The following is an 18625-nucleotide window of genomic DNA, read 5'->3' as shown; positions in this document are numbered from 1 at the left end:
ATTCTGAACTGGGCTCTGTGCTGACAGCAGAGAGCCGGACTCAAGACTGGAACCTGCGGCGAGATCATGACCTGAGCCGAAGGTGGATGTTTAACTGAGTGAGCCACCCAGGCGCCCCTTCCTGAAATCTCTTACTCACCTAAATGCAGAGTCTCCCAAAAGAACTCCAAAGAATTCAATTATCATAAATCTCCAATCCAGGAACAACCAGAAATGATGGACTCTTATCACGTGATGAGAAGTCTCCACACCACACCTAAACATGCATTGTCACAGAACTACCAAATTTCCCATGTATTCTACTAAGGTCCCATTTATCTTTCCTAAAATCATTTGTTTTCCCGTAAGTACCCTTCTCTCTCTCCCCTTCCCCTATTAAGATGATACATAAGTCCTAAAGTCTATTTATTTGCCTCCTTGAGTCACATTTTTGTAAACTCTCATGATACATATGAAAATTATGTCTCTTCTCTTGTTGATCTGTCTCTTGCCACTTTAATTCACAGGCCCCCAAACACCAAAACTAACAGGGTAGAAAGAAAATTCTTCCTCACTGACAAGTGAAAATAAGTCTCATCTTTAAAAAGAAAAAACAGGGGTGCCTGGGTGGCTCAGTCAGTTAAGCGTCTGACTTCAGCTCAGGTCATGATCTCATGGTTTGTGGGTTAGAACCATGCATGGGGCTCTGGGCTCACAGCTCAAAGCCTGGACCTTGCTTCGGATTGTGTCTCCCTCTCTCTCTGCCCCTTCCCCACTCGTGCTCTCTCTCTCTCAAAAATAAATAAACCTTAAAAACATTAAAAAACAAAAAGTAAATGAAAGAGAAGAAAAAGAGAAAAACAGTGACTATGATAATCATGTAAATGATGTTCCAACATGTTCAAAATAAAAACAATCCAATCAATTTTGGCTTCAGTCAAACATAACCCATCACATTACTTAATGTTTTAACTTTGAACTGTACTGCTTTTGTAGATGTTTTTATTTTAATTTGTTTAGGTTTTACATTGCACTCCAGCTATTAACATATGAAATTTATGGCTAGTTTTGTGTTTGCATATACATTTTATAAAAAATAATTTAACATTGGGGTTGCAAAGAAATATTTAATACCTGTACATTACTTAAGTTTTAAAAAACTGAAGAAATAGAACTGATAGGATTTGACGTGGAACTGAATATGTGAACTGATGTGAACTGAAAAGGGGAAGCAATCAAGGTTAACTCTCCAGATTCTAACCTGAACAACTCAGTGGATGATAGTGCCATTCACTGGATAGAAGGAGAAGAAAAGAATTGGAGAAGGCAGAGAATAGCAAAAGGAAGAGGGGCTGGAAAATTAAACATACTTGCTGAGAATGCAAGCTGATGCAGCCACTCTGGAAAACAATATGGAGGTTCCTCAAAAAATTAAAAATAGAACTACCCTATGACCCAGCAATTGCACTACTAGGTATTTATCCAAGGGATACAGGTGTGCTGTTTCGAAGGGACACACGCACCCCAATGTTTATAGCAGCACTATCAACAATAGCCAAAGTATGGAAAGAACCCCAAATGTCCACTGGTGGCTGAACGGATAAAGAAGATGTGGTATATCTATACAATGGGGTATTACTCGGCAATAAAAAGGAATGAAATCTTGCCATTTGCGACTACGTGACTGGAACTGGAGGGTATTATGCTAAGTGAAATTAGTCAGAGAAAGACAAATGTCATATGACTTCACTCATATGAGCACTTTCAAGGACAAAACAAGTGAACACAAGGAAAGGGAAACAAAAATAATATAAAAACAGGGAGGGGGACAAAGCATAAGAGACTCTTAAATATGGAGAACAAACAGAGGGTTACTGGAGGGGGTTGGGATGGGGGATGGGCTAAATGGGTAAGGGACATAATCCATGAAATCCATGAAATCATTGTTGCACTATATGCTAACTAATTTGGATATAAATTTAAAAAAAATAAAATTAAAAAAAATAATAATAAATAAATAAAAACATACTTTCAGTTGGTACCAAGAAATCCAAGTACAGAGGTACAACAGAAAGACAGCTATTTGCAGCCAAAGAGATGGGTTTCAGCTTATGATATAACTTTGGTAATCACTGGCATACGCATAACATTTGATACCATGGGAATTAATGATATCCAGAGAGTATATATAGAGTAGGGAAAGAAGAAACCCCACCACAGAAATTATGTGAAATAATATTTATTATTTTCTTGAAGACTTTAAGTTCATTTACTTACTTTTTTAGCATAATCTCTACACTGAATGTAGGGCTCAAACTCAAAACTCTGAGATCAAAAGTCACATGCTGTACTGAGTCACCCAGGCACCCTTATTGTTATATATTTTTAAAAAGCAAGAAAGATGGGGCGCCTGGATGGCGCAGTCGGTTAAGCGTCCGACTTCAGCCAGGTCACGATCTCACGGTCCGTGAGTTCGAGCCCCGCGTCAGGCTCTGGGCTGATGGCTCAGAGCCTGGAGCCTGTTTCCGACTCTGTGTCTCCCTCTCTCTCTGCCCCTCCCCCGTTCATGCTCTGTCTCTCTCTGTCCCAAAAATAAATAAACGTTGAAAAAATAAATAAATAAAAATAAAAAGCAAGAAAGAAAAAGAAGAGAACCAGGTCAGAACCCTGAGGAACACCAACATTTAAGAAAGAGAAGAGGGGCACCTGAGTGGTTCAGGTGGTTAGGCATCTGACTCCTGATTTTAGCTCAGATCATGCTCTCATGGTTCTTGAGATGAGCCCCTCAACAACTCGCTGACAGCATGGAGCCTACTTTGCATTCTCTCTCCTCTCTCTCTGCCCCTCCCCACCCACACATGTGCTTTCTCTCTCTCAAAATATGTAAACTTAAAAAATTAACAAAAAGAGAGACCGAAGGAAAAGGCAATCAAAAAAGGTGGAAATATTGAGAATATTACTGTTAAAAAAGTAGCAAACAAACCAGAAGGGTCTGAAATGAAAACAAGTAGTGGTAAAGGTTATCAGTTGCTGCTTGAAAAATACAATGAGAATTGAAAAGACATTTTTTGTACTTAGTAACCAAAAAGTCCTTTGTGGCCTTGTTTAGGGTTGTTTTGGGATGTGTGTGGAAGTAGAAGCCAAATTCAGAGAGAGTAAATAGGCAAAGAACCAAACAAGAGATTAAAACAAAAGCAGATGAGGGGCGCCTGTGTGGCTCAGTCGGTTAAGCATCCAGCTTCAGCTCAGGTCATGATCTTGCAGTCCATGGGTTCGAGCCCCACGTCAGGCCCTGTGCTGACAGCTTGGAGCCTGAAGCCTGCTTCAGATTCTGTGTCTCCTCTCTCTGTCCCTCCCCCACTCAGGCTCTGTCTCTATCTCAAAAATAAATAAAAACATTAAAAAAAAAAAGTACTCATCAAACAAAACTAAGAATAACATGGTATTTGTTCTTGTATCTCCCAGTATCTCCCTGCCTTGATTTTACCAGTTTTCTATCAGGACACTAAGTTTTGATAAATGTAAAAACACTGTCAGTTACTTTTGGGGAAACTCTTCTCCATGATATCAAAAGTTCCATGGGGTGCCTGGGTGGCTCAGTTGGTTAAGCATCCAACTTCGGCTCAGGTTATGATCTCACGGTCCGTGAGTTCGAGCCCCGTGTCGGGCTCTGTGGTGACAGATCAGAGCCTGAAGCCTGTTTTGGATTCTGTGTCTCCCTCTCTCTCTGTCCCTCCCCCACTCATGCTCTGTCTCTCTCACTCTCAAAAATGAATAAATGTTAAAAAAAAAAAAAAGAATAAAATAAAAGCAAATGACCACTTCTCAATTACCCAAACAGCGGCTTCAGAATCAAAGTGATCATAGGTTCCACCTTTATAAATTCCTAGTGTACTCAATGGGATCCCAGAATCTGCATTAGTAAAAATTCCATGTAGTCATGGTTCTCAGGTACTTCAGAATGAAACTTTATAAAGTTTAAAAACCACTGATTTGAAAAATTATTGATACATGATTATTCGTGAAATCTGGCATGCAAAAACTGAGATACTTCTGCATACTATCCCAATGAATGCTAAGCAAATTATAATTTTAAAAGTTTCTTCAAGAAAGCCTACTCAACAGTCACAAAAGCACACTGAATAAACTACCCCTTTCATGCAAATTTAATAGTAAAAGGAAGAGATGTAGTCTGGCATGGTTTCCCCTCAAATTTCAGGTAAGAAAAAGACTTATGATCTTTGTATTCTTAAGCAATTCATTCATTAATCCATTCAGTAAATACATATGGAGCTAATATTTACGAAGGACAGTTTATACTTTCCACCTATCATACATGAATCCAACTTAATGACCAATTCAAATTATTTCATGTAAGTATAAAAAAAAAGAGAAAAGTAACCAAGTATTCAAAAATATCACATTTTAGCGGGGCCTGAATAGCTCAGTCAATTGAGCGTCCAGCTCCTGATTTCAGCTCAGGTCATGATCCCAGGATCGTGGGATTGAGCCCTGCCTTGGGCTCTGTACTGAGCATGGAGCCTTAAGATTCTCATTCTCTCTCCCTCTCTCTCTGTGTCCCGCTCTGGCACTCACTCTCACTTGCATCTCTAAAATTACAAAAAAGAGGGGGTGTCTGAGTGGCTCAGTTGGTTAAGCGTCTGACTTCGGCTCAGGTCATGATCTCATGGTTCGTGGGTTCAAGCCCCGCATTGGGCTCTGTGCTGATAGCTTTGGATTCTGTGTCTCCCTCTCTCTCTGCCCCTCCCCCACTCACACTGTCTCTCTCTTGCTCTCTCTCTATGTTAAAAAAAAAAAATTAGGGGCGCCTGGGTGGCGCAGTCGGTTATGCGTCCAACTTCAGCCAGGTCACGATCTCACGGTCCGGGAGTTCGAGCCCCGCGTCGGGCTCTGGGCTGATGGCTCAGAGCCTGGAGCCTGTTTCCGATTCTGTGTCTCCCTCTCTCTCTGCCCCTCCCCCGTTCATGCTCTGTCTCTCTCTGTCACAAAAATAAATAAACTTTGAAAAAAAAAATTTAAAAAAAAAATTAAAAAAAAATAAAACTAAATTTTAAAAATCATTTAAAGAATCACATTTTAGATAGCAATACATTTCTTAAACCTTGAAAAGTTCCTTTTTTGTGTGTATGTGGTTTTTTTTTTTTAGACTATATTTATCTATTTTGAGAAAGAGAGTGCACAAGCAGGGGGAGGAACAGAGAAAGAGGGAGAAAGAATCACAAGCAGTCTCGGCCCTGTCAGCACAGAGTTTGATGCAAGGCTTGAACTCACGAATAGTGATATCACGACCCGAGCCATAATCAAGAGTCAAATGCTTAACTAAATGAGCCACCCAGGTGTCCCAGGTGTATATGCTTTTAAATACAACAGGTTTGAAGGGCAAATTAAGTACTGGGAAAATTTTTTTGATTCATCACGTCACCCCACACGTCAAAATATATTCTGATCACTTAAAGAGCTGACTAACTGAAACTACAAGTGCAACAAATGGATGCCACTGAATGAATACAACTTGTGGGTCAGTCACTAAAAATAAGGGCTTTAAGGAAACAATGGAAAGAGAAAAGCAAATGCAAGGAATTTAAGCGGGGGGAGGCTCAATTTCAAGATCTAGAAGACATTTATGAAATGTGATGCTGAAATCGTCAAAGAAATTGATTATATACTAACAAAAGTAAGAGTCAGGTCATATATTAATTATAATCCAAAAGAAAATACACTAGGTGGAAGGTTTAAAAAATATCAGCAAATACTACAATTATATGCATCCACCTACACAAAGAAATACAAGAAAATGTTCTGATCCTTGATTGAGAATCTAATTCAAGATGCTAGGTCCTGGGATTCAGAGATAACAAACCAGATAAACTCAGTAACAGTGTTTAAATGAGACCTCCTAGGTTTGAAGCTAGGATCCACAATTTATTATCTGTGTGACTTTGAACTAGTTCCTTGCCCACTCATTACAGTTTCCTCGTCAGTACATAACAGTTCTTACTCCATAGGGCTGTTGTGAGGATTAAATGAGAAGATGCAGATAATGCAACCTAGCACTGGGCATGGAGTAAGTAAACAATAAATGTTAATTCTTATGGTTACAATTGTCTTTCAGGAACTTCCAGTCCATCAGCAGAGACAAACAAGAAGCTGAACACCTTAAGTTTTCATAGACATATACAAAGACTTTATGGAAGCCCAAAGTTACTGCCCCCCACTGAAAACATGAAAGGGCCACAACAATCATTGCTACAGACCACATACCAATTTTATTCATAGCATAGTTTAATCATGACTAAAGACTTCTTATATCAAGTACACAGGCATAAACATGGTTTACATCATTGTGAAACTAAAAAACATCTACATTTCCATCATGCCTACAATAGAGACAGGAGCACAAGTCTTAGCATTTAAATTGATGACCAAACAATACCAGCCCCGCCCCAGCAAAATTCTATTATTTTAACTGCTAATGTTGTAAAAAAAAAAAAAAAAAAAATCCATGGAAAAATTCACCAGAAAAGGAGTTGGAATTAAGCTCTAATCTTATACTAAGTGAATACGGATTTAGTGACTTAAATTGCAAAATACCCAATTCTAAAACTTTCATTCAATAAAACTGATTAATTTCTAATATGCTAGACACCATGTGGAGAGCTAGAGAAAGGATGATGTGCAAAAGCAGATAAATATCCTTGTTATCACAGGATTTACAGTCTAGCAGTCAGACAGATGTTATTTTATAAAATAACAATACAACAGGAAAATCTGGTTGGGACAGAGAAGGGCAAATATCCTTCTCACCTTTAATCTAGATGGGAAAAAGTGATTATTACATAAATATTGCAACACATAAAATTAATAAAACTGCATAAAATTAATAAAACTTGCTTGCCTTAGCAAGCTGACCCAAATAGTCAATTAAACTGCTAATTAAAAGTGGGAGTCAGGGGCGCCTAAGTGCATGGTCAGTTAAGCGTTGGACTCTCGGTATTGGCTCAGGTCGTGATCTCACAGTTTGTGAGTTAGAGCCCCACATCCGGTTTCAAGCTGACAGTGCAGAGCCTGCTTGGGATTCTCTCCCCCATCTCTCTCCTCTTCCCCAGCTTGCACGCGTGCACAAGCACTCTCTAAATAAATAAATAAATAAATAAATAAATAAATAAACAAACAAACAAACTAACTAACTAACTAACTAAAAAAAAAGTGGGGGTGCCTGGGTGGCTCAGTCGGTTGAGTGTCCATGATCTCACAGTTCCTGAGTTTGAGCTCCACATAGGGCTTGCTGCTGTCAGCATGGAGCCTGCTTTGAATCCTGTCTACCCCCGTACCCCCCCCACCTCCCCAGCTAGTGCTGTCTCTCTCAAAAATAAACATTAAAAACAAAAAAAGTAGGAGTCATGAGGAGCACCTGTCTGCCTTAGTCCATGGAGTATGTAACAACCCCTGATCTCAGAGTTGTGAGTTCAAGCCTCACACTGGATACAGACATTACTCAAAAAAAAAAAAAAAAAAAAAAAAAAATCTTTAAAAAAATTTTTTTAACGTTTATTTTTGAGAGAGACAGAGACAGACACAAAGACAGAGACAGAGACAGAGACAGAGCATGGGTGGAGGAGGGGCAGACAGAGAGAGGGAGACACAGAATCTGAAGCAGGCTCCAGGCTCTGAGCTGTCAGCATAGAGCCTGAAACAGGGCTCGAACCCACGAAATGCAAGTTCATGACCTGGACCAAAGTTGGACACTTAACCGACTGAGCCACCCAGGTGCCCCCAAAAATATTATCTTAAAAAAAAAAAAAAGGTGGGAGGCATGATTTGCCTTTAGCCTTATTACATACTAATAAGATGAAGATATGCCAGTTCAAATAGTCTTACAGTTTCACTGTCAATTTTTGCAAAGGAAATATGTGTACACAAATCTATACAGGCTCAGAAAAACCTGTCTAGACAACCTTTAGATTGTAATGCCATGTAATAATCCACTACAGAAAAAAAATGTCTTGTGTGTGAGGAATTATGTAATATAATGACACCATAGGGGTGCCTGCATGGCTCAGTCAGTTAAGCATCTGACTCTTGATTTTGGCTCAGGTCATGATCCCACAGTTATGGGATCAAGCCCCAGGCAGGGCTCCATGCTGAGTGTGGGGCCTGCTTAAGATTCTCTCTCTCCCCCTGCCCCTCTCCCCCAAGTTTAAACTCTCTAAAATAAAAAATAATAATAATAATGGGGCACCTGGGTGGCTCAGTCAGTTAAGCATCTGACTTCGGCTTAGGTCATGATCTCACAGCTCGTGGGTTTGAGCCCCACACCAGGCTCTGTGCTGACAGATCAGCTTCAAATTCTGTGTCTCAGTCACTCTCTGCTCCTCCCCTACTAGCACTCTGTCACACTCTCTCTTTCAAAAATGAACATTTAAAAAAAAATTTTTAACAAAAAAATGACACTATAAAATATGATACAAAGTTACAGAAAAATGAAAAACTATTCAGTCTTTTGACTATCTAAAAAATATCTGAATATTCAACTGAACTGTAATATGTAATTTAAGAAATCTACCTTAGGAGGTACAGGCTCCCATCTATGGAATAAGCTATGGTGATCAAAGGTACAGCATAGAAAATACAGTCAGTGGTGTTGTAATAGGGTTGTATGGTGAGAGATGGTAGCTATACTGGTGGCGAGAGCAGCCTAAGACATAGAAAAGTCCAATCAGAATGTTGCACACCTCAAACTAATGTAACATTATGTGTCAACCATGGTTTTAAAAAGTTACATTAAATCTAAAGCATAAAAATATTCAAAAGAAGGGCGCCTGGGTGGCTCAGTCGGTTGGGCGGCCGACTTCGGCTCAGGTCATGATCTTGCGGTCCGTGAGTTCGAGCCCCGTGACAGGCTCTGTGCTGACAGCTCAGAGCCTGGAGCCTGTTTCAGATTCTGTGTTTCCCTCTCTCTGACCCTCTCCCATTCATGCTCTGTCTCTCTCTGTCTCAAAAAATAAATAAACGTTAAAAATATATATATATATTCAAAAGAATATTTAAGCACCAATAACTGCCTTGAAAGAGTTAACCAATAAAATTAGATTCCAGCACTGAACTTTTTTCTTTCACCTTCTAGAGAAAAGCCTTCTCCAATTCTCTATCACATCCCTACTGACTTTATTATTAGTGGGATGAACAAAGAAACCCAATACAGGTCATTAGCCACTTTACTAGAAAAATTCTACAAAAAAACTTTAGAAATGGAGATTATAAAGACTTTCGAAATTGTATCTTTAAAAAGTGTATGTATTTGCAGTCCTATAATTTCCTTTCCTAAGTGAATCCCTATTGGTCCTGAGCAACCTGTGTACAGGGACTGTTTTCTTATTCTCTTTTACAGTCCCAAGGACAGAACTTAAGAGATGTGTAACAAATGTCCGTGGATAGGAATAAATCATCATAGTGACAACATCTTTTATACTACACATTGCAGTGGCTAAATTCCTTTAATGTTTCAAAATTATCACAATTACATATAAACTTACACGCATATTTGCAGGATTTGCCATTTAAAACTCATGTAAAATTGGGGCGCCTGGGTGGCGCAGTCGGTTAAGCGTCCGACTTCAGCCAGGTCACGATCTCGCGGTCCGTGAGTTCGAGCCCCGCGTCGGGCTCTGGGCTGATGGCTCAGAGCCTGGAGCCTGTTTCCGATTCTGAGTCTCCCTCTCTCTCTGCCCCTCCCCCGTTCATGCTCTGTCTCTCTCTGTCCCAAAAATAAATAAACGTTGAAAAAAAATTTAAAAAAAAAAATAAATAAATAAAACTCATGTAAAATTGCAATTTATGGATTGTAAGAAAAAGTCACAGCCACAGGACATTTTGCTTAAGTTTTTTTTTTTTTTTACCTTAAAGTGAAAGTCTTAAAATGATTTCATCCCCACCGTAAATGTTACTAAGTAGCCTAGAATAAAACGTAGTTTACTTAATCTGTTACCACAAATATGAGAAAGAACAATTCATTCAACTTAACACCATTATAGTACTTATTCCTGCTTCTGCCTACAAACCTGCCTACTCATAGACATTTTTAAAAGTCTTTTAGAGCCTTCTTTGTAAAGAAAACAGTAGTCTTCTCTAAACATAATGTAAATTAGCTAATATAATCACTGGCTATTTTCCAGAACTTCACAACAATCTTAGTTTCCAATGAGCAATTTATTTGTTTTATTCTATTAGTTTTCTTTCCCCAAGTCAAAGATTTATAAGTAAATCAGTAATTTGGCAAAATCAGATGTTGACAAAAAAATCTTTCTTTCTCTACTATAATTATAGTAAGCTTAGTAAATCACAATGTAGGACAATGTAAAGAATCTCAGAAGAAGCATAAAACTATACAACTCTCACACCAAATGACAAATTGTAGTGCCACATTGTACGCTGTGGAAGGGAGGTTCAGAGGTGTATCTAACCACTTTTTTCAAGTGAGGTAAGGACCTCTGTAAATCAAACAAGAGATTTAATATTTCGTTCCTCCAAAACTGGAAAACTGAACACGTGGCCTAGGTACAATTTGGGTAAAATTTTGGAAGAGATGAGCAGGCCTTAAAAGAGGACTCCCAAGGGGTGCCTGGGTGGCTCAGTCGGTTAAGCGTCCGACTTCGGCTCAGGTCATGATCTCACGGTTGATGAGTTCGAACCCCACGTCAGGCTCTGTGCTGACAGCTCAGAGCCCGGAGCCTGCTTCGGATTCTGTGTCTCCTTCTCTCTCTGCCCCTCCCCTGCTCATGCTCTCTTTCTGTCTCAAAAATAAATAAAAACATTAAGAGAGAGAGAGAGAGAGAGAGAGAGGGGAATCCCAAAAACACCATCATTCATTCATCTCCTACAATTCCGACTAAGACCCCCTCCCCACTGTAGGCACTGCGGAACTGAAAATAATCAGTCCCCGATCTCTGCTCTCTGGAAGACAGGGTGAAGTGGCACGGAGGAAGAAAGCACATAAACAGGCACTATGAGTCTTGTATGCGAGTTCTGAGGTATGCATCGAATCTGTATTTTCATCTATGTATACCCAGGGTGTTACATACAGCAAGTGGTCATTAATTGTTCAGCGAACGAATGAATAAACATGAAACATCAACAAGAGCCCCGGGTTGCGGCTGCATATTCACCGCCGTCTCCTTGGCCTAGCCGCCCACCATCACCCGCTCATTCCCCCGGCCGGGAGGTTACCCTCTCCTCCGGTTGCCACAGGCAGCTGCAGTAACCAAAGGTCAGCTTGAACTCGGACCCAGGCTGCGCCAGCCGCCCGCCCCAGGGCTGTACTTACCGTTGGTGTAGAGAGACCCCGAGGCCGAGGCGGCCCCGTTCTGGGCCTGGAGGCCGGCTGGGGCGCCGCCGGAGATCGGTATCCCCGGCTGGGACATGACGACGGTGCGTATCGGGGTTGGAAGGGGCTGGTCGGGGTCTACGACAGCGCCAAACCAAAGAGGTGAAAGACCACTGCTGGAAGCGGAGGGAAGGCGCTAACGACTCGACTGTAGCGAGGAGGAGAAAGGGCGGTGCATCAAGTGTTTAGGTACAGCACGGCATTCTTCCCAGCCCGCCAGCGGCCACGGCTTGGCCTGGGAGCTGAGGCTTGGGAGTCAGACCGGAGAAGCCGAGAACACCCGGCTGGAAGGCGGCAGCCTAACGAGAAGAGGCCCCGGCCGGAAGTGGCTGTCAGCCGGGAGCCGCGCAGGCGCAATAGGGACACGTGGCACTTCCGGCCCCGGGCTCGCAGCTGCTGCTGATGTCGGTGCGCAGTCTTCTCCCCTCGGGGCTGCCCAGAAGCCACCTGACAGTTCCCGGTGTCCCAGCCCGAAGTACCGTGCTAGACTTCGCCAGCCACGTCACTGAGTCTCACCGTCGGCCGGAAGTGGCGTGTGTCAACTCTACGGAAATCCCCGCCGTGGTAAACGTCATCTCGCCCGCAGTGCCGGGATCTGAGAGCAGTCAGGGCTTCAGTAGCTGCTTTCCAGGGGTAGGACTGACACTGCCTCTCCTCTTGCTTTTGTGAAAATTACCAGAGACGACAGACGTCAAAGTCCTCTGTTGAGACAATACCTCTGGTAGCCGAACCGACTAATATTCATTGCAGTATTTCATTTCACATTTCATCATCATATTACAGGTGTAAATTTAAAGGAGTGGTTTTTTTTTAAGGGAGTAGCTAATTATGTACGCGTGTTAAAAATGTAATCAAATCGGTAGCAGGGGTAGCTGAGTGGGCTCAGGTCATGATCTTGCTGTCCTGAAATGGAGCCTGTAGGGGCCTGTGCACTGACAGTGTGGAGCCTGTTTGGGTTTCTCTCTTTCCCTTTCTCTCTGCCCCTCCCCCTGCTCTCGCTCGCTCGCGCTTTCTCTCTCTCTCAAAATAAAAAAAAAATAAAAAGATTTGTGTCCTTTAAAAAAAAAAGTATAATCAGGGCGACTGGGTGGCTTGGCTCAAGTCATCATCATATGCTGGTTTATGAGTTGCAGCGCTGCATCAGGCTCTGTGCTGACAGCTCAGAGCCTGGAGCCTGCTTCAGTTTCTGTCTCCCTCTCTCTCTGCCCCTCCCCCGCTCACGCTCTGTCTCTCTCTCTCTCTCTCAAAAATAAACATTTAAAAAAGTGTAATCAAATCAAGGAGGAAGCCTTTGTTTTTTGACTAGAGGACACCAACTAATTTTAATTTTGAAACTCACTGATTCATAGCAGAGTCATGCGAAAGTTCATTAACAGTACATTTAAATGGCAGTTTTATTTCCTCTTCTAGGAGTTTACAGTAAGGTAAAACATTCAAACTCCCTTTTGGGGCAAATAGACTTTTTTTTGTTTTTTTTTAACTTTTGAGGCCAAAGGGAGGTAGAAACCAGAGTGACTGGGTAATACAGTTAATTGATGATCTTGGTAATCATTTTAGCTGCCTTCATTCTAGTTAGATTTTTCCTGCTCTGAGCTGATGATAAAGCTCTTCTTTAAATTATAGATTTGTACTGTTGATTAAAATGTCATGCCACGGGTTTTGCAATCCGTGAAAGGAGAAGTACATATTATTTAATTCATTTAATATCAAATGCCTGCTCTGAAATACACTTACATTGTATAATGTTAAATTACATACAAAATAAGCAAGAGTTAAACCACTGTGTCAGGCCTGGAAAGTAAACCGTAAGAATTCAAATAATAAAGAGTTAAATTTTATCCTAACCCTGTTTTTATCATTTGCCTCAGTACCTTGCTAAAAATGTTATTTGCTGTGTGTGAAATTAAACAAGATACAAACAAGTACAAAGATTTCTTTCGGATGAAGATGAAACTTTTGGTCAAACTTTATTGCTTTGTCTTCAAAGGGACAAATACTTAGACCTGGTCTCAAACTTGCAGTAGTTTGAGCCTGGTGGCTCAGTTGCTTAAGTGTCCAACTTCAGCTCAGGTCATGATCTCAGGGTTCGTGAGTTTGAGCTGCACATCAGGCCCTGTGCTGACAGCCTGGAGCCTGCCTCAGATTCTGTGCCTCCCTCTCTGCCCCTACACCATTCTGCTCCCCTCTCTGCCTCCCTGACATTCTGCCCCCCCCTCAAAAATAAATAAACATTTAAAAAAACACTTGCAGTAGTTTAATTTTTTTTCTTTTTTTTTTTTTTAATGCAACTTCTTAAATGGTTTATTGACCTTGGCACAGGAGTTTGATTTGGTTAAATCAAGCTTTCTTTGGACTTTGTTCTGTTTAAGCAATATCTTTGTGTTCAGAGGGGGGGGAAACGGTAGAGAGGATTAACCATTTTAAGACATAAATCATGGCTGGTTAAATCAGGTTAAACGCACATAATATGTTAGTGCGTTTTCTAAAATTTGTTCCACCTGTGTTGTTATTCTACAAAAAACTGGTTAAGTCTTTCAAATGTTTTTTACATGTTCAATGTAGTCAATTTTAAAATACTGAGAAGAAAAGCAACATTTGTCATCCGCCTACCCTCAGGGACAATAGGAAGTTAAGTTTAAGGAATTGAGGTAAGAGCATAACTTAAAAAGTTAAGTATCTTATGAAGTATCATCCACACATTGTCAGATCATTCTCTGACTTTTTTTTTTCTCTCTCTGACTTCTTAAAGCGTAGGTACATAAACATGAAGCAAAAATTATTAGTGCTATTACTAGTTGTTAAGGTTATTGTTTTTATTTTGTTTTGGTTAACTACCTGTACCTACCCTACAGTACTGTATGTTTTTCTTTTTTTTTTTTTTTAACATTTATTTATTTTTGAGACAGAGACAGAGCATGAACAGGGGAGGGGCAGAGAGAGAGGGAGACACAGAATCCGAAACAGGCTCCAGGCTCTGAGCGGTCAGCACAGAGCCCGACGCGGGGCTCAAACTCACGGACCGTGAGATCATGACCTGAGCCGAAGTCAGACGCTTAACCGACCAAGCCATCCAGGCGCCCCACTGTATGTTTTTCTAAACTGATGTCAGTAACATATTCTACCTCTTTATCCTTGTTTTCCAGAACAACAGGACCCTTCTGCCACATATATACCATTCATATGTATATGAATCAGATTTTCTGCACATAATTTTCAAAGCCTTCAACCCTACTTTAGATTATAAACAAAAAAATAAGTGACACTAAAGAGTCTCAGCAAGGAGACAGCACTATACAAAGAATATTCCATTAAAGTTGATTATTTATTTAGACCCAAAAGAGGTAGACAGCATTCCTAATAAAATTTGCAAGCATGCAGAAGTGGACTCCAGCTCACACACTAGGGCCCCTTTGCCTGCCTGCTCATCACTGTTGAATTGTCAGCTGATAAATAGGAACAATTCTGTTTACTTTTCAGAATAGGGAGAATTCTTTTAGGTCCTTTAATTATTTAAAAATTGGTCCTATTTCAAACAAACAAAAAATGGTTTCAATTACAAACAACAGGTTTGTTCTGAAACTCTCTTGTGACTCCATTTTAAGAACAGTTCCTTTAGCCTCATTTGCCTATGACAGGACATCTGTTTGTATCTAAAGTCAGTAGCTCTGAAGCTACATCACAAGAACACTCATCTCATCCTACACCAAGCCAGCAAATCACATTGATTTCTTTGAAAACTTTTCATCTTTATGTGGTTCTTGCCATTCTCACTGCCCACAGATCAATTTTCATCATCTTGCACTGGTACTATTAGGATAGCTTTTCCAGTTTCCCTCCCTGCAATCCATCCTACATGTTGAATTGAGCTCCTCAATACTGATTCTGTCTTTATTTTCCTGTACCCCAACACCTGTAATGCTCCCTGTGCCTGTTCCATCAAGTTTCTCTGCATGGCTTTTCTCATCTTGCACTCAGTAAAATCCAAAGTCCGACTCAGCCTTCAGGGTCTCACATGACCTGGCCCTGCTAACTCTGTCTTCTTCCACACCCTCTCTCACTCACTCCATTGCAAACACCCTTGCTATTTCTCTAGCTACTCGAGCACAAGCCTTCCTTTTATACTTATTTCCATTACTTCGGGTGGTCTTGCCCAAGATACACATTGTGGCTCAACCTCTCACCCTTTCAACCTTTATTCAAATGTTACCTTATTGTTCAGCCCTTCTCTGAGCACCTCAGCATACCCTTCCTGCTTACTCTATCCCACCCTACTTTTTTTTTTTTCATTGCACTTCTCCTCAGTGTTAAATACTTGGGTCTATGTTTGTCTTTCTTCAGTGGAATAAAATTCTGTACATATCCTGCCCATTCTAACGTAATTTTGATTTCATATCTGTCTTCTTGTTTAGAGTGTCAGAGGGACCAAAGACTGTGTCCTTTTCACCTCTGTATTCTCAGCACTTCGCTTGGGGCCTCACCCTAAACAGGTGTCCGTTAAATGTTTTTGAATGAATAAATTTAAAGTGTCATTTTTTTTGCATCTTATGACTGTTTTGCCCCTCATCAATTCACTACAAGTTCATATTTCACATATTGCCTAAACCACATTACTAGCACTTGTTTATAAATTATGTGGTCTTTAATTCTTTTAAGTTATAACTTAAATTCTTAAATTCTTTTTTAAAGAATATTTTTAAGTTCATTTATTTTGAGAGAGAAAGAGAGAACAAGCAGGGGAGAGGCAGAGAGATAGAGAGATAGAGAGAGAGAGAGAGAGAGAGAGAGAGAGAGAGAGAGAGAATCCCAAGCAAGCTCCACACTGTCATCACGGAGTTCAGTGTGGGCTTGAACTCATGAACTGCGAGATCATGACCTGAGCCGAGACCAAGAATATGACTGTTAACTGACTGAGCCACTTAGGTACCCCTAATTCTTTTAGGTTCTTAACTATTATACTACATTGTGCCCCATCTAATACAGTCTTAATAGTATAACTGGTCAGGCCCCATCTTCCCAGGCAACACTGGAAGTATAATATCAAATCCCAATTTGTTTTCCTTTTCTAACTCCAAATACATCCCTCTGTCCCTACACCCTCTACAATACCCGCACACCACAATATCAGAGATCTGAAATGCAACTTGCCCTCTAAAACCGATCTTTTCATCATACTTTCTGCTAAATGACCTCACCAGCTCCTTCATTCATTGCTTAATTAATTCATTCAACAAATATTGATTAAATGTCTTCCATACGCCAGGCACTTGCTAAGCACCAAGCAAAAACAGAACAGGACAGACAAGGTCTCTTCCTACTGTAAATTTTACAATGGAGGAAACAGAAAAGAAAAATGTATATAAATATATGTTTTTAAGAGTACAATTTGGTGAGTGCTATTGAGGTATCGATACTCAGAGAATAACAAGTAGAAGCCTGATTTGGATAGGAGGTGACATTTAAGATGTGATCTAAAGGATGAGAAATCTAGCTATGCAAAGAGAAAATGGGAAGAAGAAGGGCTCTGGCAAAAGGGAAGAGCACCTACAAAAGCACAGAGGCAGGAATGAGCTTGCTGTGGTGAGCAAGGCAGAATGGCAAGAGACAAGATTAGAGGAGTAGAAGGGGCCAGAGCCACAAGCAACTTATAAGGCATTGTAAGGAATTTATTGGCTTTGGGAAGCAGTTGAAGAATTGTAAACAGGGGAGTAATTTGATCCAATTCATGCTTTCAAAAGAATGCATTAAAAAGAAAATTCAGGGCACCTGGCTGGCTCAGTTGATGGAATATTGACTCTTGATCTGGAGGTGGTGAATTTGAGCCCCACATTGGACCTAAAGATTACTTTAAAAAAATCCAGGGGTGCCTGGGTGGCTCAGTTAAGCATCTCACTTTGATTTTGGCTCAGGTCATGATCTCAGGATTCATGAGACGGAGCCCCACATCGGGCTCTGAGCTGAGCATGAAGCCTGCTTGGGATTCTCTCTCTCTCCTTCTCTTTCTGCCCCTCCCCTGCACATACACACATACTCTCCCTCTCTCTCTCTGAAATAAGTAAATATTTAAAAGTTAAAAAAAAATCCAACAGCTGTGATGATAATTGATTTCAGGGAAAAGAATGTAGTTTTTGCAGTAAATCAGGCCAGGGATGCTGGCTATCTCAGTGAGGTAGTTATAGAGGAAAGAGAAGTAATCTATGTTAAAATTTTGGACTTTCGTATCTCCGCACTTTTTGCTACTAACATGCAATCAATACCGAAATCTTATAGGTTCCAACCTTTACAGATTCTCACACACAATTCCCTATTTCTCTGTTCCCAATGACCAACCCAGGCTTTTGTTACCTTTCACCCCCATGATTGTAGCAATCTCATTACTGATCTCAGTTTTCAGTCAACCCATTCCAATACAACACACACACTACTGCCAGAGCAAACTTTCAACAACAGCTCTGACCATGTTCCTTCTGTACTCAAAACCCTCAAAAGGCTCTATAGTTTGGGAGCCAAGGTCCCCAATAGTCCAGCCCAAATCTACCCAGTCAGATCAAAATACTTGCCTGATACTTTTCCCATTTGTCTTCCTTTTTGTATGTTATTCTCTCTCATATCATCTCTTCTGGATATTAATCCCCATTTTATATATACATGAACTTTATTGGCTAGTGATGTTAGAAGCTAGAGGTTGTGCTGTTTTATACTCTATTATACTCTATTAAAAATGCATCCATTGGGGTGCCTGGGTGGCTCAGTCGGTTGAGTGTCCAGTCTTGGTTTCAGCTCAGGTCATGATCTCACTGTCATGAGATGGAGCCCTGCGGGGGCTCTGCACTGACAGTGTGGAGCCTGCTTGGGATTCTCCCTTTCCCTCCATCTGTGCCCCTCCCCCACTCACGCTCTCTCTCTCTCTCAAAATAAACAAACTTTAAAAATGTTTTTTAATTAAAAAAAAAATAAAGTTGTCAATTATCCTACCAGAAAAAAAAGAAAAGATCGGGGCGCCTAGGTGGCTCAGTCGGTTGAGCATCCAACTTCGGCTCAGGTCATGATCTCACTGTTCGTGGATTCAAGCTTCACGTCGGGCTCTGTGCTGACAGCTCAGAGCCTGGGGCCTGCTTCAGATTCTGTGTCTCCCTCGCTTTCTGCCCCTCCCCCACTCATTCTCTGTCTCTCTCTATCTCAGAAATAAAACATTAAAAGAAAGAAAGAAAGAATTTATTCTGGAATAGCAGAGAATTTCATTTCCAG

General features: G+C 40.8%; 1 protein-coding gene across 3 annotated transcripts in view; it reads right to left on the bottom strand.

Annotated features, from left to right (window-relative positions):
- Positions 1-11756, bottom strand: part of SEC24A (SEC24 homolog A, COPII component) — a 74651-nt gene extending 62895 nt beyond the window's left edge. For all 3 annotated transcript variants that reach the window (XM_040444500.1, XM_040444502.1, XM_040444501.1), the window contains exon 1: positions 11321-11756. In XM_040444500.1, coding sequence (XP_040300434.1) covers positions 11321-11417 — 97 coding nt within the window. In that variant the 5' untranslated portion in view covers positions 11418-11756. The remainder of the gene's footprint in view (positions 1-11320) is intronic.
- Between the last annotated feature and the right edge of the window lie 6869 nt (positions 11757-18625).

The sequence above is a fragment of the Herpailurus yagouaroundi genome, unplaced genomic scaffold (genome assembly GCF_014898765.1).
Source record: "Herpailurus yagouaroundi ecotype Mexico unplaced genomic scaffold, PumYag 192, whole genome shotgun sequence".
NCBI classification, from domain to species: Eukaryota; Metazoa; Chordata; class Mammalia; order Carnivora; family Felidae; genus Herpailurus; species Herpailurus yagouaroundi.
This window is presented reverse-complemented; position numbering and strand designations above follow the sequence as displayed.